This window comes from Oncorhynchus nerka, linkage group LG6, assembly GCF_034236695.1.
Source record: "Oncorhynchus nerka isolate Pitt River linkage group LG6, Oner_Uvic_2.0, whole genome shotgun sequence".
In the NCBI taxonomy this organism is placed as follows: Eukaryota; Metazoa; Chordata; class Actinopteri; order Salmoniformes; family Salmonidae; genus Oncorhynchus; species Oncorhynchus nerka.
This window is the reverse complement of record NC_088401.1, coordinates 23,599,270-23,622,740: the sequence shown is the minus strand read 5'-3', so window position 1 is coordinate 23,622,740 and position 23,471 is coordinate 23,599,270. Positions and strand designations below refer to the sequence as shown.

The following is a 23,471-nucleotide window of genomic DNA, read 5'->3' as shown; positions in this document are numbered from 1 at the left end:
CATGTCCCTAGATAGATGGGTGGATTCTGATGACTAGATAGATGGGTGGATTCTGATATCTTCCCATGTCCTTGAGATGACTAGGTAGATGGATGGATTCTGATATCTTCCCATGTCCTTGAGATGACTAGATAGATGGGTGGATTCTGATATCTTCCCATGTCCTTGAGATGACTAGATAGATGGGTGGATTCTAATATCTTCCCATGTCCTTGAGATGACTAGATAGATGGATGGAGTCTGATATCTTCCCATGTCCTTGAGATGACTAGATAGATGGATGGATACTGATATCTTCCCATGTCCTTGAGATGACTAGGTAGATGGGTGGATTCTGATATCTTCCCATGTCCTTGAGATGACTAGATAGATGGGTGGATTCTGATATCTTCCCATGTCCTTGAGATGACTAGATAGATGGGTGGATTCTGATATCTTCCCATGTCCTTGAGATGACTAGATAGATGGGTGGATTCTGATATCTTCCCATGTCCTTGAGATGACTAGATAGATGGGTGGATTCTGATATCTTCCCATGTCCTTGAGATGACTAGATAGATGGGTGGATTCTGATATCTTCCCATGTCCTTGAGATGACTAGATAGATGGGTGGATTCTGATATCTTCCCATGTCCTTGAGATGACTAGATAGATGGGTGGATTCTGATATCTTCCCATGTCCTTGAGATGACTAGATAGATGGGTGGATTCTGATATCTTCCCATGTCCTTGAGATGACTAGATAGATGGGTGGATTCTGATATCTTCCCATGTCCTTGAGATGACTAGATAGATGGGTGGATTCTGATATCTTCCCATGTCCTTGAGATGACTAGGTAGATGGGTGGATTCTGATATCTTCCCATGTCCTTGAGATGACTAGATAGATGGGTGGATTCTGATATCTTCCCATGTCCTTGAGATGACTAGATAGATGGGTGGATTCTAATATCTTCCCATGTCCTTGAGATGACTAGATAGATGGATGGAGTCTGATATCTTCCCATGTCCTTGAGATGACTAGATAGATGGATGGATACTGATATCTTCCCATGTCCTTGAGATGACTAGGTAGATGGGTGGATTCTGATATCTTCCCATGTCCTTGAGATGACTAGATAGATGGGTGGATTCTGATATCTTCCCATGTCCTTGAGATGACTAGATAGATGGGTGGATTCTGATATCTTCCCATGTCCTTGAGATGACTAGATAGATGGGTGGATTCTGATATCTTCCCATGTCCTTGAGATGACTAGATAGATGGGTGGATTCTGATATCTTCCCATGTCCTTGAGATGACTAGATAGATGGGTGGATTCTGATATCTTCCCATGTCCTTGAGATGACTAGATAGATGGGTGGATTCTGATATCTTCCCATGTCCTTGAGATGACTAGATAGATGGGTGGATTCTGATATCTTCCCATGTCCTTGAGATGACTAGATAGATGGGTGGATTCTGATATCTTCCCATGTCCTTGAGATGACTAGATAGATGGGTGGATTCTGATATCTTCCCATGTCCTTGAGATGACTAGATAGATGGGTGGATTCTGATATCTTCCCATGTCCTTGAGATGACTAGATAGATGGGTGGATTCTGATATCTTCCCATGTCCTTGAGATGACTAGATAGATGGATGGATTCTGATATCTTCCCATGTCCTTGAGATGACTAGATAGATGGGTGGATTCTGATATCTTCCCATGTCCTTGAGATGACTAGATAGAGATGATATCTTCCCATGTCCTTGAGAGACTAGATAGATGGGTGGATTCTGATATCTTCCCATGTCCTTGAGATGACTAGATAGATGGGTGGATTCTGATATCTTCCCATGTCCTTGAGATGACTAGATAGATGGGTGGATTCTGATATCTTCCCATGTCCTTGAGATGACTAGATAGATGGGTGGATTCTGATATCTTCCCATGTCCTTGAGATGACTAGATAGATGGGTGGATTCTGATATCTTCCCATGTCCTTGAGATGACTAGATAGATGGGTGGATTCTGATATCTTCCCATGTCCTTGAGATGACTAGATAGATGGGTGGATTCTGATATCTTCCCATGTCCTTGAGATGACTAGATAGATGGGTGGATTCTGATATCTTCCCATGTCCTTGAGATGACTAGATAGATGGGTGGATTCTGATATCTTCCCATGTCCTTGAGATGACTAGATAGATGGGTGGAACAGGAAAAAAGGTCATGTGATCAGTGAGGTTAACATTCCTGTCCCAGCAGCAGCTTTCTCTCTCTGAGACTACAATCTGTAGAATCCTTTTGACAGGAAGCATCTTTATTCTCATCAAGGAAGCTTGGTCATCAGAGCTTTCTTTGGTTCTTTGGTCACTGGCCCAGTCTAGTCCAGAGAGAGAGAGTGTGTGTGTGTGTGTGTGTGTGTGTGTGTGTGTGTGTGCGTGCGCGTGCGTGCATGCGTGCGTGCGCGCATGTGTGTGTCAGCGACCTCCCTCAAAGGAGCTTAGTGTTCTCAAGACAAACAGATGCTGTGAATGGACTGGGTTAGTTATTGAATCGTGACCTAATCCTGACCCATGTGGACTCCAATAAATGGATTCAGACCTGAACTATTGTGGACTAGCTGCCTTTGTGCCTCAACTTAACTAACAAATTACTAGAACACGTTTAGAGGATACAAGTTAGCTGACACGGTCACCAGTTGTACTTTGTTTCCTGCGAGACATTGGTGCGTCTGGCTTCCAGGTTAAGCGAGCAGAGTGTCAAGAAGCAGTGCGGCTTGGTAGGGTCGTGTTTCGGAGGACACATGGCTCTCGACCTTCGCCTCTCCCGAGTCCGTACGGGAGTTGCAGCGATGGGATAAGACTGTAACTACCAATTGGATACCACGAAATTGGGGAGAAAAGAGGGGTAAAAAATCATAATAATAACAACAAAAAAACAGATTTCAGTAAACTATCCCAATTTTGGGATAGTTTACTGAAATTGTGATCTGAGTGCCACATTTCAGCAATATGTTTTGACGTGGCTAGTTACTGTCCCTGCTAGAATACAGTGTTAGTCATTACTAGATGCTAAGCGCAAAGTTGTTCCCACTGTGTCTCTTTAGCCACCCAGTCATTACCACTAAATCCCATTCCGCCCAGTAGGACCCAAAGCCCTGTGTAATGGCGTGCCTCGGCTAATCTGCCTAGTCACTGTGACTGGCTGGCGGACTTTGATGTGAGCTAGCAAGACCTGGCTGCAAGTAGCCGCGGGAAGCAGCAGAGGATTATTTTTGTAATTAGCTGCCATTTTGGATCAGGTTGGGGGAGGGGGGTTGGCGGGGGTTGTCTCAAAGGATAAGTGAAACAGTCTGACCAGTGTGTTAGAAGAATGAATCGTGGGGTAATCAAAGGGTAAACTGTGACCTACCGAGACAAAACGAAAACACATACACTTACGTTTCCAATTGGAGAAACATTAAGTAATAGAAATGTGCTTCCCAACCGGTAGCCGGACTAGCCTCTGTGCCAGTTTGGCCGACGGGAGAGAGGATGGAAAGATCACAAGGGGGGAGAAGACAGTCATGGGGACCCAGCCAGTGGGAACGAGCAGAACCAGGCTGCAGGGGAGAGACAGGAGGATTACCCATCAGCCCCTAGGCCGTCAAAGGGGCCCAGATCACCAGTTGAGCTTCGCCCTTGGCGGGGCCGGGGCTGTGGGGCTCAGAAAGCGGAGCTAAGTCCTCTCACTGGAGGGAGAAGCCTAATTTTTTTATTTTTTTTATTTGACCTTTATTTAACCAGGCAAGTCAGTTAAGAACACATTCTTATTTTCAACGACGGCCTGGGAACAGTGGGTTAACTGCCTGTTCAGGGGCAGAATGACAGATTTGTACCTTGTCAGCTCGGGGGTTTGAACTCGCAACCTTCCGGTTACTAGTCCAACGCTCTAACCACTAGGCTACGCTGCCGCCCCCTAAACAAAAGTAAAGAAATATGGCCACCACCGACACTGAGCAGAGCTATGTCCTTCTTTCTACTAATCACCAACATGCTATAAAGACCTAATCTCTGGCTTGTTACAATACAGACCAAACTGTCTGTGTGTGACAATATGTTAGACACAAAGTTAGACAAAGTTGATTTTGAATATGTAAAATTGTCAGGTAAATTACATGAGTATTTAATAAATATTCAGACAGAAACAGGATGTCCTTTGGCTCCCCTCTTTTTTGTGTCTCTGACACTGAATAGAAACCAGCAGAATACTGAAAAGCAGTCAATTCTCAGGCCTGGTCAAGACCAACTTCCAGCAGTTTCAACATTTAAAATATGCTGTGGTGGCAGTAAAGTAGGAATCCAGACAATAGCAGTGGAAGTCATGGCTGTGGGTTCCGACCACATAAAAGAGGCTGGCGTTTGGCCACAGGCCTAGAGGGTGGAGATGAGTAAGTCTTTTGTGTTGGTGGGAGATGGGAGATGGGGGAAGGGCGATGGGGGCCGGAGAGCCCCGTACACGACAGGACATGCACTCAGAGAGGCCCAGCCACACACCGGACAGGACATCAGCCAGTATGAGCCAGTGTAGGAAACTAGCCACAGCCAAGGCTCTTTCACCAGAAACACGTATTGTAAGTATTGAATCATATCACAGAGAGGCATTCTTTTGAGGTTGGGGTTGGGGTCAATTCCATATTGGAAAATAATTGGAAATTGGCCATTGGCTTCAATGATCCCCCCCAATTCAGGATTTGTTCAATTCACATTTGAATGTGAATTTGAACTGAATTAACCTATCCCCATCAAGTGTTATGGATGGTCCCTTCTCACCAATCACAACCCATCAACATACTACCTTCCCCCATTGTTTACATGAAATGTATCTTTAACAAGTAAGTTAACATGTTGACATAGCGACGGGCCTTGCAGGTTATATTTTGTCATTACGGGGGTCATTACGATGGCTATTGTGGTGGACGGTGGGAGAGGGCATTTGCCTCTCTCTCCTGGGGGATTGTCGCCGTAAAATGACAATGTGGGCCAACACAGCTGGGCAGTGGGAACGGGGGCTGTTTGGACAGCAGCGTCTGCATTTGCCCCTCTCCCTCTCTCTCCTGGGGGGCCCACAGGATGAGAGCTCCAAATGGTTTCCCCTCTGTTTGTTTGACTGGGGCCTGTTAATTGGATAAAGAGCTTGGTTGTGTGTGTGTGTGTGTGTGTGTGTGCGTGCATGTGCTTGTATGTGATGTGCTGGAATGGCATCCACAGGCAGATTAGCCCATCTAAATCCTGACACTTTGACACTGTTTCCTGTCAGGTTTGGACTCTGTGGATACTGGTCAATACAAGTACTGTCTGCCAAGCACCACACTGAGGGTTTTTATCAAGATGGATGCCACTGTTACCGAACCAAAAACACATGTCTTCATCAAATAAGTGAAAATACAGACATTTCACTTAACATAGAACATATGTGCAACATACTATAGCTTATATAAGAATATATTTACATTGTGGCACTATAAACTTAATTTAAACCCTCTTTCGAACAGAGAATTTAATAAAGGAAGATATAGCCCAGATATAATGCTATTATTTCTTAGGGCATCAGTTATGAGAATCAGTGTTCTCCCACGTGAATACTTCGGTATTGCGATATAGCAGTTAGTTGGAGACAAAGTATCTCAGCTCCTCAGAGGAGAGGGCTAGCTAGGCTAAATCTTGAGGTTTTTAGAGATATATAATGAATCAGTCAAACAAAGCTCCCATTGATAAGCTAATATTTTCCATGTAGATGTTTATCTTTGCTCAGGTTTTGAGAAGTCTGAGTCATTTTCAGTTGGTTTACCAGTTGCTATTTACCAGTTGCAGTTGCCAGTCTGCTATTTATAATGTCGATTTATTGTCATGACACGCTTGGTTTTGCTTTTATTAACTTAATACAAATGTTTGTTTGATCTAGTGTGATAATATTCAATTATTGTTGTATGATAATGTAACATCTTGAATTATTTGGCCTATACTGTGTATTCAGCACCAGATACATTTCCATCACTCACTACTACCATATCTCAGTGTCTTGACAACTCTCTTTGGTAGCAACGATAGAACATACTGTATAATTACATTACCATATCAAAGTTATCACACGTCAGGAATCACACTGGGAATGTTAATGAAACATCGACCTGTAATCCCAACTTCTCTCAGCCTTTGATTTTCCCTGTTTCTGCATGTGTCTTCACAATTTTCCCCCGATAACTTTCGAGGGGAAGGAAATGGAATCTTCTGCGGTTGCAAATGAAATGTGGAGATAAGTGTACGTTTACTGCGGAGTTGTCCCAAACGCTCCTTTTTAATCTAACGCGCTAGATTAAAGTGACTGGCTCCGAGCTGTATTCTCATCACCACTGGCAAAAATGAAAAACAAATATTGATGGGTGGACGGGAACCTGTGTATTCCATTTTTATCTCCTCCATTGCTAAGCAGTGGATAAACATCGCATCTCAAATGTTAAGCCTGTTGAGGTAGCCTATAGTGGTGGGAGGGAAAATCGATACAGTTACATATCGGGATACTATTTTTGACGATATTTCTGTATTATTTCTTGCGCTACCCGGCTGTACCTGCACCAAAACTCCAGTCTTTTCCCTTCATATCGTGTTCTCCATCTTCTTTTTAAATAGGGAGACCATTTCAGCACTTATATTTACACCAGCACTTATATTCACATAACTGATCAAAACTCATTTCCTCATGGCTCTCTTTTGTCCCTCCGCAGGGAACATATGGTGAGCAATATGTGTTAATATTATATCGTCAGGTCCCTGGCAATTCCCAGCCCTCGTATCAAAATTGAGGCTAAATCTAGATGGAGCATGACGTGTAATCTAGGCAGACAGAGCGTTGAAAGGTCGGTGAATGGCTACACACACGCACACTTTGAAGAGTGTATTTTCACATGAAAGCAATTACTGGGATGTCTACATCCAAATTAGTTCCACATGTGCGTTCCCAAGGTCAATATACGTTGCTGGAATTCCCAAGAGGAAGTGGGGAGGGTCCACATCTTAGCATTATATAGTGTGCACCTCTGAAACAGGTTGGTTAAAAGACAGGACCATCACAGCCGACTACTATGGTGTGTGTGTGGTGGCTCGATGAAAGAGGGTCTTGTTTCGAGTGCCTGTTGAAACAGGATTTTTTAAAGTAGCTGGCTCAGCTCAGTCCTGCCCCCTTTGGGAGAGAGAAAGAGAGAGAATGTGAGAAAAAAGAGGCATAAAAAAAAGAGGCCATCCAGACATAGCCCCCTCCCCCCAACATTTGTTTATCAGCAGCACCCACGTTTTATTAGTCGTATGTATAGGATACACATGGTAAACACACCGTCAAACGACATGCTTACTTGCAGGTTCCTTCTCGACAACGCAACAACAATAAGAAATAATACAAGATAAGGATACGAACATAAAGTAAATGGCTCAGTAGAATGGAATACATACTTTAGCCTAAGTATAATACCGGAAGGCACAATTTAGAGTGTGTGCGTTCTCACCATGTAGCTAAAGAAAGAGGTGCAGTGTAAAAGCAGCAACATAGCAGTCCTCAGAATTCCTACCTGTCGTAAATCCAGAGTGATGGTCACCAAGTGGAACTGGCGGCCATTTTTTATGCTTGGGCTTTGCCACCACCCATTGGTGCCGTCAATAGCATTGGTGATTGGATGTTGCTCTGCATAATATCAAGAGAATAGCAAGAACATAAATACCACAAATCCACACCTGGAGCACTGTACTTCAGACAGATGACTCAACGACAGTGAGACTGTGGAAAGTCAAACTGTCTGGAGCACTTGCCAGCAGGCATAACAGTAAAACCCCAGACTCTCCTCCTCAGCCCTCCCCTATGCATACTTCGAGGCTCTCGACTCCCATACCTTTGGGGTTTTGACTCTGGGCGTTACAGGTCCTACACTGGGAGTTGCGGATGCGTCGTCCTGGTACGTGTTCCACCAGCTTACAGTACATCTCTGGCTCAGGCTCTCCACAGGTGGCGTTGGTGGTGATCTCTGCATTACTGGCCAGGTTGAGGATGGCAGGGAAGAGACCTGGCAGAGATAGAGATGGGGTTTCAGACCATGACATGCATCTATCTGCACACAGAGACAGGGTGTGACAGAGTACATGGTCTGTCTATTCACATAAGCATGCACACACTAGAAAACACTCCTTCATACTTACACATTATTTAATTTAATTTAGTAGAAAGTCTTATCCAGAGCCACTTAGATAAGCACACACACGCACCTTCACATTACCCCCCCCCCCCCCCCCCCCAAAAGAGGAGTTGTATCTCTCCCTTCCAACCCCTCCCTATTTCCCACCCCCAATCTACACCCATCTGCAAGGCATGTCTTTGAGGAGCACCCCCCTTCCAAACACACCCCTATCCCCCCATCCCCCCACTCTCCACCCACATGTTTACATGGACCATTGATAGGTAAAATGGTCAGGTCCAGGAAATTGACAAAGGCTGGAGTCTATTGATGGGTGGTGTGGGCAGCTGTGGGCTGCTGTTATAATTACCCCCAATGCCCTCTGGGCTTCAAGGCCTTTGTCCCAAAACATCTCTCCATCTCTGTCTCCTAACAGAGACTTCAGGAGGCTTATGCTAACAGATGAAATTCTACACGGAATAAAAATGTTTTTGACGGTGTGCTTATAAGATGCTTGTCATTTTATAATTTGTTAACCTTTGGTATAAAAATTAAAGGCCTGCTGGTCATGATTTATAAATGGTTTATACATGTGTTTACTAATGCTAATAAATATATTAACAAATGATGCTTACACTGTTTATTAATAGTTAATAAACTAGATGTTTCTGAGCAGATCCTCAAAGATGTCAAATCAAGTGTCACATCAAACAAAATTTCAACTTAGGGCCACCAATAAGATAGAGATAGCTCTGACTGCATGTGTGGTTATGGGTGTGGGTACGCAGACCCGCGAGCCACTGCAGACCCTCATGATGAGTTTAGATTTTTTTGTGGCCCCCACCCCCATCAAAGTCGCCATACCTGATCTAAAAGATATGGAAGATTCCGAGGAGAACCTTGTTAGCTTGGCCTATGACTTAATCCTATTGAATTGAATGGCCCCAAGCATTCCTGAGAATACTGACGAGAACACTGATGAGCACTTCAGAGGCTCAAGAGATAAGGAAGCTGGGGGATGAAGTCTTTAGCCTAATGACATAGCAGCAATGAGACATCTGACCAGACCAGTGGTAGCATGTCTTGGAGTCAGACCCACTTATCAGTAGTGACCATTGGGATCAATCCATTTTCAGCATATGAGCCAGTACCGTACGGTTCGGCTCTGCAAGACAGTGTGAAATCGGTATAACTGACTGACTGTCTGTTTGTCTGTTTGTCTGTCTGTTGGTCGCTCGGTGGCTGCTGATTTCTCATTGACAGAGAGGCTTGACCCCTGTGCTCTGTGGGCTGGAAAGGGGACACCCAGGGAGAACGGATTGGAAAGCAATTATCCAGTTCATGACTACTATTCATTAGGTTGTTATAATGCTTTTACCACAGCTTGCCTTAAAAAATAACTTGATTTAATCTTAGAAACTATCCTGGGATAGAAAGAAACCTCAACTATGTTCTCTGACCACCAAACTCACAATGTTTTCATAGTTTGGAAATCAATTATGTTTATTGATTTTAGTCATCCTCAAAGCCAAATCTTAAATCTCAATGTATTTGATCCTGTGAAAGTGAAACACATTATTTATTATTTTGGCTCATGGTAGACCCAATCTCAAGAGGGCTATTTAACAGTACCTAGCTTTGACATGGTCAAACCAGGGGCCGATAGCTGTGTGAAGGCAATTGACAGCCCTGGTCGGCTGAATCAACACACCACATGGGTGGTATGTTATTGACACACAGCAACTGGTTGTGGACAGGGACAGTCAGTCAGGCAGGTCCTGGCATTTCATCAATAAATCACCACCTAGTCGTGATGTAACAGCACACTGCCTGTCCCTGCTAATCAGTGCTACTAAGCTGACTGACACATAGTCAGGCAATGCTGTCACACATAGATGTGGTAATTTGTGGTAATTTCAGGATTGTTAAGTCTATTAGCTGGGGCTCCTTTGTATTGGGGATGCTTTAGTCATCTGTCTGCGTAATCTTGGCTCCATAATGAACGTTGCCATATTGTGGAAAATGAAATCAAAGCCAAGCTAGCGTCCTTGTTCTACTTGTGTTTATTTTTCTATAATTATGGGCTTTAATCCTCTTTTGAACTGTTGATCACGTACTGGGTGTCTTATTATATCCTGCCTGGTTGGCCCTGTCCGGGGGTATCGTCGGACGGGGTCACAGTGTCTTCCGTCCTCTCCTGTCTCAGCCTCCAGTATTTATGCTGCAATAGTTTATGTGTCGGGGGGTTAGGGTCAGTCTGTTATATCTGGAGTATTTCTCCTGTCTTATCTGGTGTCTAGTGGGAATTTAAGTATGCTCCCTCTAATTCTCTCTCTCTCCCTCCCCTCCCGGAGGACCTGAGCCCTGGGAATTTGCCTCAGGACTTCCTGGCTTGATGACTACTTGCTGGCCCCAGTCCACCTGGTCATGCTGCTGCTCCAGTTTCAACTGTTCTGCCTGCGGCTATGGAACCTTGACCTGTACACCGGACATGCTACCTGTCCCAGACCTTCTGTTTTCGACTCTCTCTCTCTACCGCACCTGCTGTCTCTAACTCTGAATGCTTGACTATGAAAATCTAACTGACATTTACTCCTGAGGTGCTGACATGTTGCACCCTCTACAACCACTGTGATTATTATTATTTGACCCTGCTGGTCATCTATGAAAATTTGAACATCTTGGCCATGTTCTGATATAATCTCAACCCTGTTATGCAGGTGAGTGAGGACCCAAAAGCGGTTTAACAGAAACAGAGTCCTTTAATGTCAAAACACAGGGAAGACATAGATCCTCTTCAGATGTATTGAATGGCAAAATAGACAACCCGCAGAGAGGGCGACAAATAAATCATAAAGTCCTTCTGATATTACAGAAGAGTCCCCTTCTTAGCAGCAGAGGAGAATAGCAGGGTTAGCGGCGACAGACTGCTGGTCTCTCTGGGTAGGCGCGGGTTGTAGAGGACAGAGGTACCTGATCACACGTAGCATCAGAAGAACAGGCAGATTCCGACAGGACGAGACAAGGGTGAAGCAAACGAGATGATAGTTTGGTTCTGGCATGAGAAACTCAAACGAGAATCTGACAAAGACAGAAGCAGGAACAGAGAGAGAAATAGAGAACTAATCAGAGGGAAAAAAGGGAACAGGTGGGAAAAGGGTGAACGAGGTAGTTAGCGAAGATCAGGAACAGCTGGGGGAAGGAAAGGAAGAGAAGGTAACCTAATACGACCAGCAGGGGGAAACGAAGTGAAGAGAAAGAACAGGAACAAGACATAACATGACAATACATGACAGTACCCCCCCACTCACCGAGCGCCTCCTGGCGCACTCGAGGAGGAAACCTGGCGGCAACGGAGGAAATCATCGATCAGCGAACGGTCCAGCACGTCCCGAGAGGGAACCCAACTCCTTTCCTCAGGACCGTACCCCTCCCAATCCACTAGGTACTGATGACCACGGCCCCGAGGACGCATGTCCAAAATCTTACGGACCCTGTAGATAGGTGCGCCCTCGACAAGGATGGGGGAGACGAGCGGGGGCGCGAAGAACGGGCTTAATACAGGAGACATGGAAGATCGGGTGGACGCGACGAAGATATCGCGGGAGAAGAAGTCGCACTGCGACAGGATTAATGATCTGAGAAATACGGAACGGACCAATGAACCGCGGGGTCAACTTGCGAGAAGCTGTCTTAAGGGGAAGGTTTTGGGTGGAGAGCCATACTCTCTGACCGCGACAATATCTAGGACTCTTAGTTCTACGCTTATTAGCGGCTCTCACAGTCTGCGCCCTATAACGGCAAAGTGCAGACCTGACCCTCTTCCAGGTGCGCTCACAACGTTGGACAAACGCCTGAGCGGAGGGGACGCTGGACTCGGCGAGCTGAGACGAGAACAGCGAAGGCTGGTACCCGAGGCTACTCTGAAAAGGAGATAGCCCGGTCGCAGACGAAGGAAGCGAGTTGTGGGCGTATTCTGCCCAGGGAAGCTGTTCTGACCAAGATGCAGGGTTACGAAAAGAAAGACTGCGTAAGAGGCGACCAATAGTCTGATTGGCCCGTTCTGCTTGACCGTTAGACTGGGGGTGAAAGCCGGAAGAGAGACTGATGGAAGCCCCAATCAAACGGCAAAACTCCCTCCAAAATTGAGACGTGAATTGCGGACCCCTGTCCGAAACGACGTCTGACGGAAGGCCATGAATTCTGAAAACATTCTCGATGATGATTTGTGCCGTTTCTTTAGCAGAAGGGAGCTTAGCGAGGGGAATAAAATGAGCCGCCTTAGAGAACCTATCGACAACCGTCAGAATAACAGTCTTCCCCGCTGACGAAGGCAGTCCGGTGATAAAGTCTAAGGCGATGTGAGACCACGGTCGAGAGGGAATGGGAAGCGGTCTGAGACGGCCGGCAGGAGGAGAGTTACCGGACTTAGTCTGCGCGCAGACCGAACAAGCAGCCACTTAAAGCGACGCGTGTCACGCTCCCGAGTGGGCCACCAGAAACGCTGGCGAATGGAAGCAAGCGTACCCCGAACGCCGGGGTGGCCGGCTAACTTGGCAGAGTGAGCCCAGTGAAGAACGGCCAGACGAGTAGGAACGGGAACGAAAAGAAGGTTCCTAGGACAAGCGCGCGGCGACGGAGTGTGAGTGAGAGCTTGCTTTACCTGCCTCTCAATTCCCCAGACAGTCAACCCGACAACACGCCCCTCAGGGAGAATCCCCTCGGGGTCGGTGGAGGCTACTGAAGAACTGAAGAGACGAGATAAAGCATCAGGCTTGGTGTTCTTAGAGCCCGGACGATAAGAAATTACGAACTCGAAACGAGCAAAAAACAGCGCCCAACGAGCCTGACGCGCATGAAGTCGTTTGGCAGAACGGATGTACTCAAGGTTCCTATGGTCAGTCCAAACGACAAAAGGAACGGTCGCCCCCTCCAACCACTGTCGCCATTCGCCTAGGGCTAAGCGGATGGCGAGCAGTTCGCGGTTTCCCACATCATAGTTACGTTCCGACGGCGACAGGCGATGAGAAAAATACGCGCAAGGGTGGACCTTGTCGTCAGAAAGGGAGCGCTGAGAAAGAATGGCTCCCACGCCCACCTCTGACGCGTCAACCTCGACAACGAACTGTCTAGAGACGTCAGGTGTAACAAGGATAGGTGCGGATGTAAACCGATTCTTGAGGAGATCAAAAGCTCCCTGGGCGGAAACGGACCACTTAAAGCACGTCTTGACAGAAGTAAGGGCTGTGAGAGGAGCTGCCACCTGACCGAAATTACGGATGAAACGACGATAGAAATTCGCGAAGCCGAGAAAGCGCTGCAGCTCGACGCGTGACTTAGGGGCGGGCCAATCGATGACAGCTTGGACCTTAGCGGGATCCATCTTAATGCCTTCAGCGGAAATAACAGAACCGAGAAATGTGACGGAGGAGGCATGAAAAGAGCACTTCTCAGCCTTCACATAAAGACAATTCTCTAAAAGGCGCTGGAGGACACGTCGAACGTGCTGAACATGAATCTGGAGTGACGGTGAAAAAATCAGGATATCGTCAAGGTAAACGAAAACAAAGATGTTCAGCATGTCTCTCAGGACGTCATTCACTAATGCCTGAAAGACAGCTGGAGCGTTAGCGAGGCCGAAAGGAAGAACCCGGTATTCAAAGTGCCCTAACGGAGTGTTAAACGCCGTTTTCCACTCGTCCCCCTCCCTGATGCGCACGAGATGGTAAGCGTTACGAAGGTCCAACTTAGTGAAAAACCTGGCTCCCTGCAGGATCTCGAAGGCTGAAGACATAAGAGGAAGCGGATAACGATTCTTAACTGTTATGTCATTCAGCCCTCGATAATCAACGCAGGGGCGCAGGGACCCGTCCTTCTTCTTAACAAAAAAAAACCCCGCTCCGGCGGGAGAGGAGGAGGGGACTATGGTACCAGCGTCGAGAGCTACAGACAAATAATCCTCGAGAGCCTTACGTTCGGGAGCCGACAGAGAGTATAGTCTACCCCGGGGGGGAGTGGTTCCCGGAAGGAGATCAATACTACAATCATACGACCGGTGCGGAGGAAGAGAGGTGGCCCTGGACCGACTGAACACCGTGCGCAGATCGTGATATTCCTCCGGCACCCCCGTCAAATCACCAGGCTCCTCCTGTGAAGAAGAGACAGAGGAAACAGGAGGGATAGCAGACATTAAACATTTCACATGACAAGAGACGTTCCAGGAGAGGATAGAATTACTAGACCAATTAATAGAAGGATTATGACAAACTAGCCAGGGATGGCCCAAAACAACAGGTGTAAAAGGTGAACGAAAAATTTAAAAAGAAATGGTTTCGCTATGATTACCAGAGACAGTGAGGGTTAAAGGTAGCGTTTCACGCTGAATCCTGGGGAGAGGACTACCATCCAAAGCGAACAAGGCCGTGGGCTCCCCTAACTGTCTGAGAGGAATGTCATGTTCCCGAGCCCAGGTTTCGTCCATAAAACAGCCCTCCGCCCCAGAGTCTATCAAGGCACTGCAGGAAGCTGACGAACCGGTCCAGCGTAGATGGACCGACAAGGTAGTGCAGGATCTTGAAGGAGAGACCAGAGTAGTAGCGCTCACCAGTAGCCCTCCGCTTACTGATGAGCTCTGGCTTTTACTGGACATGAAGTGACAAAATGACCAGCGGAACCGCAATAGAGACAGAGGCGGTTGGTGATTCTCCGTTCCCTCTCCTTAGTCGAGATGCGGATACCCCCCAGCTGCATAGGCTCAGCACCCGAGCCGGCGGAGGAAGATGGTAGTGATGCGGAGAGGGGGGCAACGGATAACGCGAGCTCCTTTCCACGAGCTCGGTGACGAAGATCAACCCGTCGCTCTATGCGAATAGCGAGTTCAATCAAGGAATCCACGCTGGAAGGAACCTCCTGGGAGAGAATCTCATCCTTTACCTCCGCGCGGAGACCCTCCAGAAAACGAGCGAGCAAAGCCGGCTCGTTCCAGTCACTGGAGGCAGCAAGAGTGCGAAACTCAATAGAGTAATCTGTTATGGATCGATTACCTTGACATAGGGAAGACAGGGCCCTGGAAGCTTCCTCCCCAAAAACAGAACGATCAAAAACCCGTATCATCTCCTCCTTAAAGTCCTGATACTGGTTAGTACACTCAGCCCTCGCCTCCCAGATTGCCGTGCCCCACTCACGAGCCCGTCCAGTAAGGAGAGATATGACGTAGGCGATACGAGCTGTGCTCCTGGAGTAAGTGTTGGGCTGAGAGAAAACACAATATCACACTGGGTGAGGAACGAGCGGCATTCAGTGGGCTCCCCAGAGTAACACGGCGGGTTATTGATTCTGGGCTCCGGAGATTCGGAAGCCCTGGAAGTGGCCGGTGGATCGAGGCGGAGATGGTGAATCTGTTTTGTGAGGTCGGAGACTTGGGCGGCCAGGGTCTCAACGGCATGTCGAGCAGCAGACAATTCCTGCTCGTGTCTGCCTAGCATCGCTCCCTGGATCTCGACGGCTGAGTGGAGAGGATCCGAAGTCGCTGGGTCCATTCTTGGTCAGATTCTTCTGTTATGCAGGTGAGTGAGGACCCAAAAGCGGTTTAACAGAAACAGAGTCCTTTAATGTCAAAACACAGGGAAGACATAGATCCTCTTCAGATGTATTGAATGGCAAAATAGACAACCCGCAGAGAGGGCGACAAATAAATCATAAAGTCCTTCTGATATTACAGAAGAGTCCCCTTCTTAGCAGCAGAGGAGAATAGCAGGGTTAGCGGCGACAGACTGCTGGTCTCTCTGGGTAGGCGCGGGTTGTAGAGGACAGAGGTACCTGATCACACGTAGCATCAGAAAAACAGGCAGATTCCGACAGGACGAGACAAGGATGAAGCAAACGAGACGATAGTTTGGTTCTGGCATGAGAAACTCAAACGAGAATCTGACAAAGACAGAAGCAGGAACAGAGAGAGAAATAGAGAACTAATCAGAGGGAAAAAAGGGAACAGGTGGAAAAAGGGTGAACGAGGTAGTTAGAGAAGATCAGGAACAGCTGGGGGAAGGAAAGGAAGAGAAGTTAACCTAATACGACCAGCAGGGGGAAACGAAGTGAAGAGAAAGAACAGGAACAAGACATAACATGACAATACATGACAAACCCGGCACAGCCAGAAGAGGACTGGTCACCCCTCAGAGCCTGGTTCCACTCTATTTTTCTTCCTAGGTTCCTGCCTTTCTAGGGAGTTTTTCCTAGCTACCGTGCTTGTACATCTGCATTGCTTGCTGTTTGCGGTTTTAGGCTGGGTTTCTGTATAGAACTTTGTGACATTGGCTGATGTAAAAAGGGCTTTATAAATACATTTGATTGGCTTTATAAATACATTTACAAAAAATATTAGCCTCTTAATCAGCTTATCTGACATAACATATGAGACAGCTTTGCTTGTTAAATTACAGTTTTGGATTCTGCTTGATATCATGTGATGTAAACTCAAATTGGGCATACATTGGATCTGATTGGTCTGTTGGTTTGACCAATGTGCTCTCAACATCAGAGGTGTGAGGTTTGATCCCCACATTACTGACTGTGTTGCTTTGGATAAAAGCATCAGCCAAATAACCATTCAATTTATACAGTATATACATCATACATGGTCCTTTCCAGCACCAGTTCCAGCAACTATGGTGAGTGCATAACCAGGCCAGCATGATACAGCTAGGCTCGGCTCAGTAGAGTGAAAAGGACATCAGTCAGTCAGTGAGGCCTGGCCAATGTTTGGACAACAAAGTCCTGTGATTGACTGGCCTGGACCTGGGCAGCTCCCCAAAAGTCAGAGGTCATCATATCAGCCTTACACATAGACTTTGTAACTCTCCCATTATGGCGTCAGTGAGAGCATGGGCTGTGCCATTGAGGCCATGTCCATCCTGAAGTAGTCCATTCACTACTTCTACTACTTCTATGACGGTGCACACAGCCACCTAGAGTGTGTTGTTTGATTAGTTATAAAACCAAGGTTGGCGATATTACCTGCAGTTATGGAATGTTTCCTCACTAGTATAATTCATTCACCCTCCTGGTGACCTGGATGGAATTAGGAAGTCCCACCCAGTTGACTATTTCAACATGAAAGTCCTCAATGGCGCTGCTCATGCTAAAATGGACTTTTTGGCACTAGAGTCCTCTATCTATCTCTATGGCTTTACCCAGGATTACCAGGGGGCTAAACTGCGAACATCTTTGGAATGCCACTGTCACTGAACACAACGTTTCAACAGCTCAATCACTGATAGATAGCATCTGGGTCAATAAGGTAAAAATGCTGGACATGGCTGAAGATGTTAGCCAATATACTTTGGTGGTATATTTGGAGGCTCCTGAATGGCGAAGCGGTCTAAGGCACTGCATCTCAACACTAGAGGAGTCACGACAGACACTGGTTCAATTCCAGACTGTACCACAAGCAGCCATGATTAGGAGTCCGATAGGGCGGCGCACAATTGGCCCAGCGTCGCCCGGGTTTGGCCAGAGTAGGCAGTCATTGTAAATAGAATTTGTTCTTAACTGACTTGCCTAGTTAAATAAAGGTTAAAAAAAATATACATTAAGAAATATATATACCGTATACCAAGGTTTTTGGAAAAAGACACAGGATGGTTTTTCAATACCGTCAAAACGAGTTCTTTGAAGTTTTTCAACAAATGTGAATATTTATAGCTACTTTTTAAGTTAATACCTGCTGTCAACTTGTGCAATATGTTAGAAGACAAAGCAGATTACGTTCTCCATTTCACTTGTCACATTATCTTACATTATGAAGTTTACCGTAGTTCCCCAGAACAGTTGAGCCAGTCATGCTTTTGTTTGTATATAGCACAACGGGAGAAAGAGGGAGCTGGTGAGTCCATTGATCACATGAGGTGATGAAGTTACACGTATGCAATTCATTACTAAATGTTTGCCATCAGATATCTTATAACGGCTTTCTGCTGTGTTTGAAAGTCAAAGAGCTCTGGATTAGTTTTTTCCCCCTGTCCTTCCTACAATAAATGATTTATACTCCGTTCTTCTCCCCTCTGCTCCATGTACACATGCTGCTCTTCCTTCAGAGAAGCATGCATCACAACTTTGTTCATATTATGTACAATTTCTCTCATTCACTTTCTCTTCTAAATGTCCACACTCACCAAAAATGACATTCAGGAGCTACTAGTTAGGCTTGTATAACTTAATGAGATGAATTTGCCTATCTTTACAATTAGTTTATGGTAGTTTTTGATCGTTAGCATTTAGCCAACATCATCTATGTGATTTTGCTATTAGTTTGTGCTAATTTTGTTAGCATTCTAGTAATAGAGGCAAAAATGAGATTTTCTTGTGTTTATAGCGCCCCCTTGTGTGCTATGCCAGTAATAACGTAAATCCCGGGATGATAGAAGGACAGTATGACGATATAAAAATCTGGATACAGCCCAAGCCTATTAGCCAACTACCCTTTAGCAGTTCAGGTAGCATTACTCAGCGTTTTGCGGACTCGGGTTATGCAGAGAATGTTGTGTAAATAGGATGAGAGTGATTGTGAATTGATTGAACAGTAAAAGTAGTTTAACTGATCGATGCATTCTCTGTGTGGCACATATATTAGTAAAAGTGTCTATTTGAGGGTTTTTGGTTCATCTCCAGAGAGTTTGGTTGGAATGTTCTTGTTTGTACTATTTCGAGTAACCCTCCCCCCCACAGTCAATGGGATTCAGCTTATGCTAGCCTTCAAAAGCCCTTCAAAATAGCTAATTAGAATCAATGCTCGAAAGTTTGGAGAAAAAGGTTGGAGGATGGCACACAATCATACTAAGTACTTCAATAACCATTTGAAAACACCTTACTAGCACCTTACTACATTGCCTTCCACCCCAGTCGGGTTAAAATGCTTGTCTGCATTACCAAATCTGCTTGTGACTTTGTTGAAAGTTTATAAGTCAAACTTTCCCTTTAATAATTAACCACAGGTCATGAACGTGATTCCTTTCTAGATCAGGAGAGATTGGTGATGTTGATTTCCAACCCCCCGTGGCTTTTTCCACACTAATATCTAACCTTTTTATGAGCTACGACACACACACGCACACACACACACACTCAGCTGAGGACACAATGTAAGCGTATCGTCTTATGAACCATTCTCAAGGTGTATGTACTAATGTTATAACACCCAGTACCTCTGACACTAAACCAGGAGGTAGGCAACTGAGTGGATCCAACAAGTCACTCACTCCATTCCAGCTACTCAGAGCCACTCAAAGGTGAGAAGATAATCACAAAAACTCTCTATCTTCAGCATCTCTCATTATTTGCAGTGCTTCCTCAAACCATGTTGAATCCTAATAGGCCCCTACTAAACGTAATCAGATGGGAGTGTGGACTGATAGCAACTAAAGAAGGTGACACAATCAGAACAATGGAGTTTGACCAATGCGGTTGACTGATAAGATATGCAGTCGCAGTGTGACTCAGATGACTAATCTCTGTATTGGAGAGTAGAGGTGTAATAATAAATGTAGAGATACGGAGCAGCTTTGTAATATAAGATATATAGCTGCTGGTTGTAGCTTGAATCTTATTTGTACAAAGATAGATAGCAAGTAATTGATATCAAATCAAGTGGCATTTCGGTGGTATTTCAGGAAAAAAATAACCCAAGTACTGTTACAAAATGGTATTTCAGGAAAGAAAATAACCCAAGTACTGTTACAAAATGGGAATAGAGGGGCATGAACAAACTACACGCCTGAATGTGTCCACACAAATAACATGTCTCAGAATTGAAGTCGGCATGTTCTTAAATGGGCCTAAAACAACAAAAAAACTTCAGTACGCCACTCTTGGTAACTTTTAATCGTATGCATGCTTACAGTACTAATTCCCGGGTGCACTACAAATCCTCTAGCTATCATTTTTACAACTGTCCTCCTCCAACTTCCCCCCTTCAGTGTGATGGTAGACCTATAGCCAGAGGGCATCCTAAAGAGAGAGCTCTGTCATTACTATAGTGCCAACCCATCCACCACACCCTACTGTGGTCCAGACACAGATACTATAGCTGGATCCAGACACACCTGGCTCTATATAATGATGAGTTCACTTTGGAGGTGTAAAAGTCACTGTCTTAAAATGAGGCTTTAGCTACAGTCAAAATCCCACAGTGGTGTGGTGCTATGAGTGTAAATCAATTCTTTCTCTCGGGTGCAGGGTAATAATTATGCAAAATGGACCCCCTGACACTGTTTTCTGCTACCAAAATGGTTGATCATTTCCCAGAGAGAACAGTGTTAGCACAGCTCGACTCAAGGTATCATTCATTAGATCACACTGTAGCAAAAAAAAGTGGTTTTTTATTGGACAAGTTCAGGTAGTCCATCCCTGTTTCAGTCCATTTTCTTCTATTTGGTGTATTAATGAATATGACCCATCTTGGTTCTGTTGACCTCTTCACTGGGTCTCTGTCTTTCACAGTGTCACATAAAAATCGCAGGTGAGAAATCCTATTGGTATGGTAAAGGTGGTTTGGATTCCATTTGGGAACCCTTGCATATTATTGTACCAGAGTGTTAACACCACCTAATGTTATGAGCTCTAATGAGATTTCACTCTTCATGCTGGGAGCAAATGGGATTGACACCTTTGCTTTGAATTTGTTTGACGTGTTAAATACATATAATAGATATATTTGTTGCATTTGGAGATCCCCAACATGGTAAGGCCAACAAGTAGGTACAAGCTTCTCCAATGGCTTTGGAGAAAGGAAATTCCACAGTTACTGGAATTACTCAAAGTGTTTCACTTTAAAATATAGGCCAAACAAAAACCACTGATTTCAAAGTGTAACAAACCATACAACTCTATGTCCAATTACAACATTGAACAATTTACACAGTAAATAATACAAATAAAACATTTACTGGAAAATCTGTGCAGATGCAAAGTTTGGTAACAGAATAACTAGGGCTGAGAATAGCCAAGGACCCCACGATACGATATTTTCACGATACTTAGGTGAGAATACAATATGTATTGCGATTCTCACGATTCTTATGATTCTATATGTATTGCGATTTAATGTTCCAAACATATTGCTCACCATATGTCTGCTGCAGAGGGACAAGAGAGAACCATGAGCAAAGAAGTGTTGATCAGTCATGGAAATAAAAGGGCTGAAAACAAATTGGGTCCCTATTTAAAAAGAAGATGGAGAACAAGCTATGAAGGAAAATACTGCAGTTTTGGTGCATGTACAGCAAACTAGCGTAAAAATAACATTATGATACTGTCAAAATTATACGAAACGATATATCATAAAAAATGATATCCCGATATCATTTACATTTACATTTAAGTCATTTAGCAGACGCTCTTATCCAGAGCGACTTACAAATTGGTGCTTTCACCTTATGACATCCAATATGTATACATTTTTTCCACCATCACCAAGAATAATGGTAAAACTTCTCTCAGTTTTATTCTGTTACTGAACTTTGTATCTGCACAGTTCCTCCTGTAAATAGGGTTTTGTCAAATGTTTGTGCATAGAGTTAAATGGTTTGTTAAACTTTGAAGTCAATGGTTTTAGTTTGGTATACATTTTAAATTCTTATCATAATTCCTTTTACCATGGAATTTGCCCAAGAATTGGAATTCTTCTAAAAGCAAACAATTACTCAAGTTCTCAAGTATTCATGCATATCAATTAAAAGTGTGTTTCTTGTATGTGTTTACTAGAATGGCGAAAAGTTTAACAGTGCATCAAAATCTGATTTTGATTTCAAGTAACACAAAAATATACAGACAAAAAGGACAAACCAAGAGGGCATGTAATGTCTTCTGGTCTATTTGAACCCACAAAACTGCACCTCAAACATTTTCTACTGATGACATGATTGTTATTGCAATTAGAGGCATTGAATTCGGGCTTGAGGGCGACCCGAGCATGTTGGCATGACTATGCTTTGGAGAAAGAGGCGTCAGCCATTGTCATTCATTTCAATGACAATGGCCTGGAATTTCTGTAATGTGAACCTCTTGAGCAAAGACCGTTAGGAATGAAAGGAGAGTAGGTGAGAAAACTAATAATGTTAACGGTTTAACAAAGTAACTATCACGTAGATTGGCCAGTGATAGTAGTTTACTGGTGATGCAACATGTTGTATATTAAAATGGGGAGACGACTTTCTAATTACTTAGAAAGCTCCTGTTTGTAAATTATAAACTTAATGGCTGAATTATTATGCCACAAGTGTCCAATTTCAACACCAACACCCCATGGTTAAGCCTATTACTTTTCACTCAATTTATGCAATACATATGATTTATTCTGGCAAATGTAAATAATAGTAAAATAGTCATTAGGCCTACTCCAAGTGTATTATAGCCATCAATAAAACAAAGTATAACGTTACTATTTCTAATCCTCCACTTATGCTTTGCATTAATTAAAGTGCATATTCATTACATTGCATAAATAATTACAAAATGCTTTGCCTCGGATGCACTGAGACCTCGTGCTGAATGAACATTCAGTCAAAATGCAGTCAAATGGAAAATTATTATTTCCAGCTCACCTCTTTGCTGGCAGTCCGCGGAGGATGCCCACAGCAGCACAATTGCACAGAAGAAGAGCTTCATCTTTCTCAACACATTTGGGTTGGGTTCTAATAAATATCTCCAATAATACGTTAGGAATATATTTTCTAATGTTTACAGGAAATTATAGACTAAAGTTGTTGTCTTTTTGTCTTTTTATCTCTCCTCTCATTCATTCAGCTAACTTTTGTCTCAACTTTTTCATTCTGTCCCGCTACAAAGTCGCTGGCTGGACCGCACCATTTGGTGAGGAGCAGAGGGGTGTGACCAAATTGCACAACTTTAAAAGAGTAGGCCTTTAATTCCCCTATAAAAGCCGAAGGAAACACTGGGTCAACTACATAGAAGCAGGCCTTTAGTATACAGTACCAGGTGGTAGAATTCTGCAACCATGAACTACAGCCCATGTAAATATTGAAGCATGATAATGAAACTGGAATGGAAAGCATAATTGAGTCACCATTATTTAGGGCATTCAATAACCACAATCAACTGTACAAAGTATATGTAATAAAGGCTTCTGTTTGTATCAAACATGTCTTCCAGATTAAATGCATAATGTTATCAACAAAGAGAAACAAAACTAAGCAATTTATAATTCTGGATATTAAAAACTGTTAGCGAAATGAAAGTTTGCTCCATTTAGCTACTTTACCAATTATGA

General features: G+C 44.4%; 1 protein-coding gene across 1 annotated transcript in view; it reads right to left on the bottom strand.

Moving 5' to 3' along the window:
- Window positions 1-22,992, bottom strand: part of lama1 (laminin, alpha 1) — an 86,011-nt gene extending 63,019 nt beyond the window's left edge. The window contains exons 1-3 of the mRNA XM_029661076.2: window positions 22,786-22,992; window positions 7,910-8,080; window positions 7,592-7,704 (exon numbers count right to left, since the gene is read on the bottom strand). Coding sequence (XP_029516936.2) covers window positions 7,592-7,704; window positions 7,910-8,080; window positions 22,786-22,849 — 348 coding nt within the window. The 5' untranslated portion in view covers window positions 22,850-22,992. The remainder of the gene's footprint in view (window positions 1-7,591; window positions 7,705-7,909; window positions 8,081-22,785) is intronic.
- Window positions 22,993-23,471: the final 479 nt, after the last annotated feature.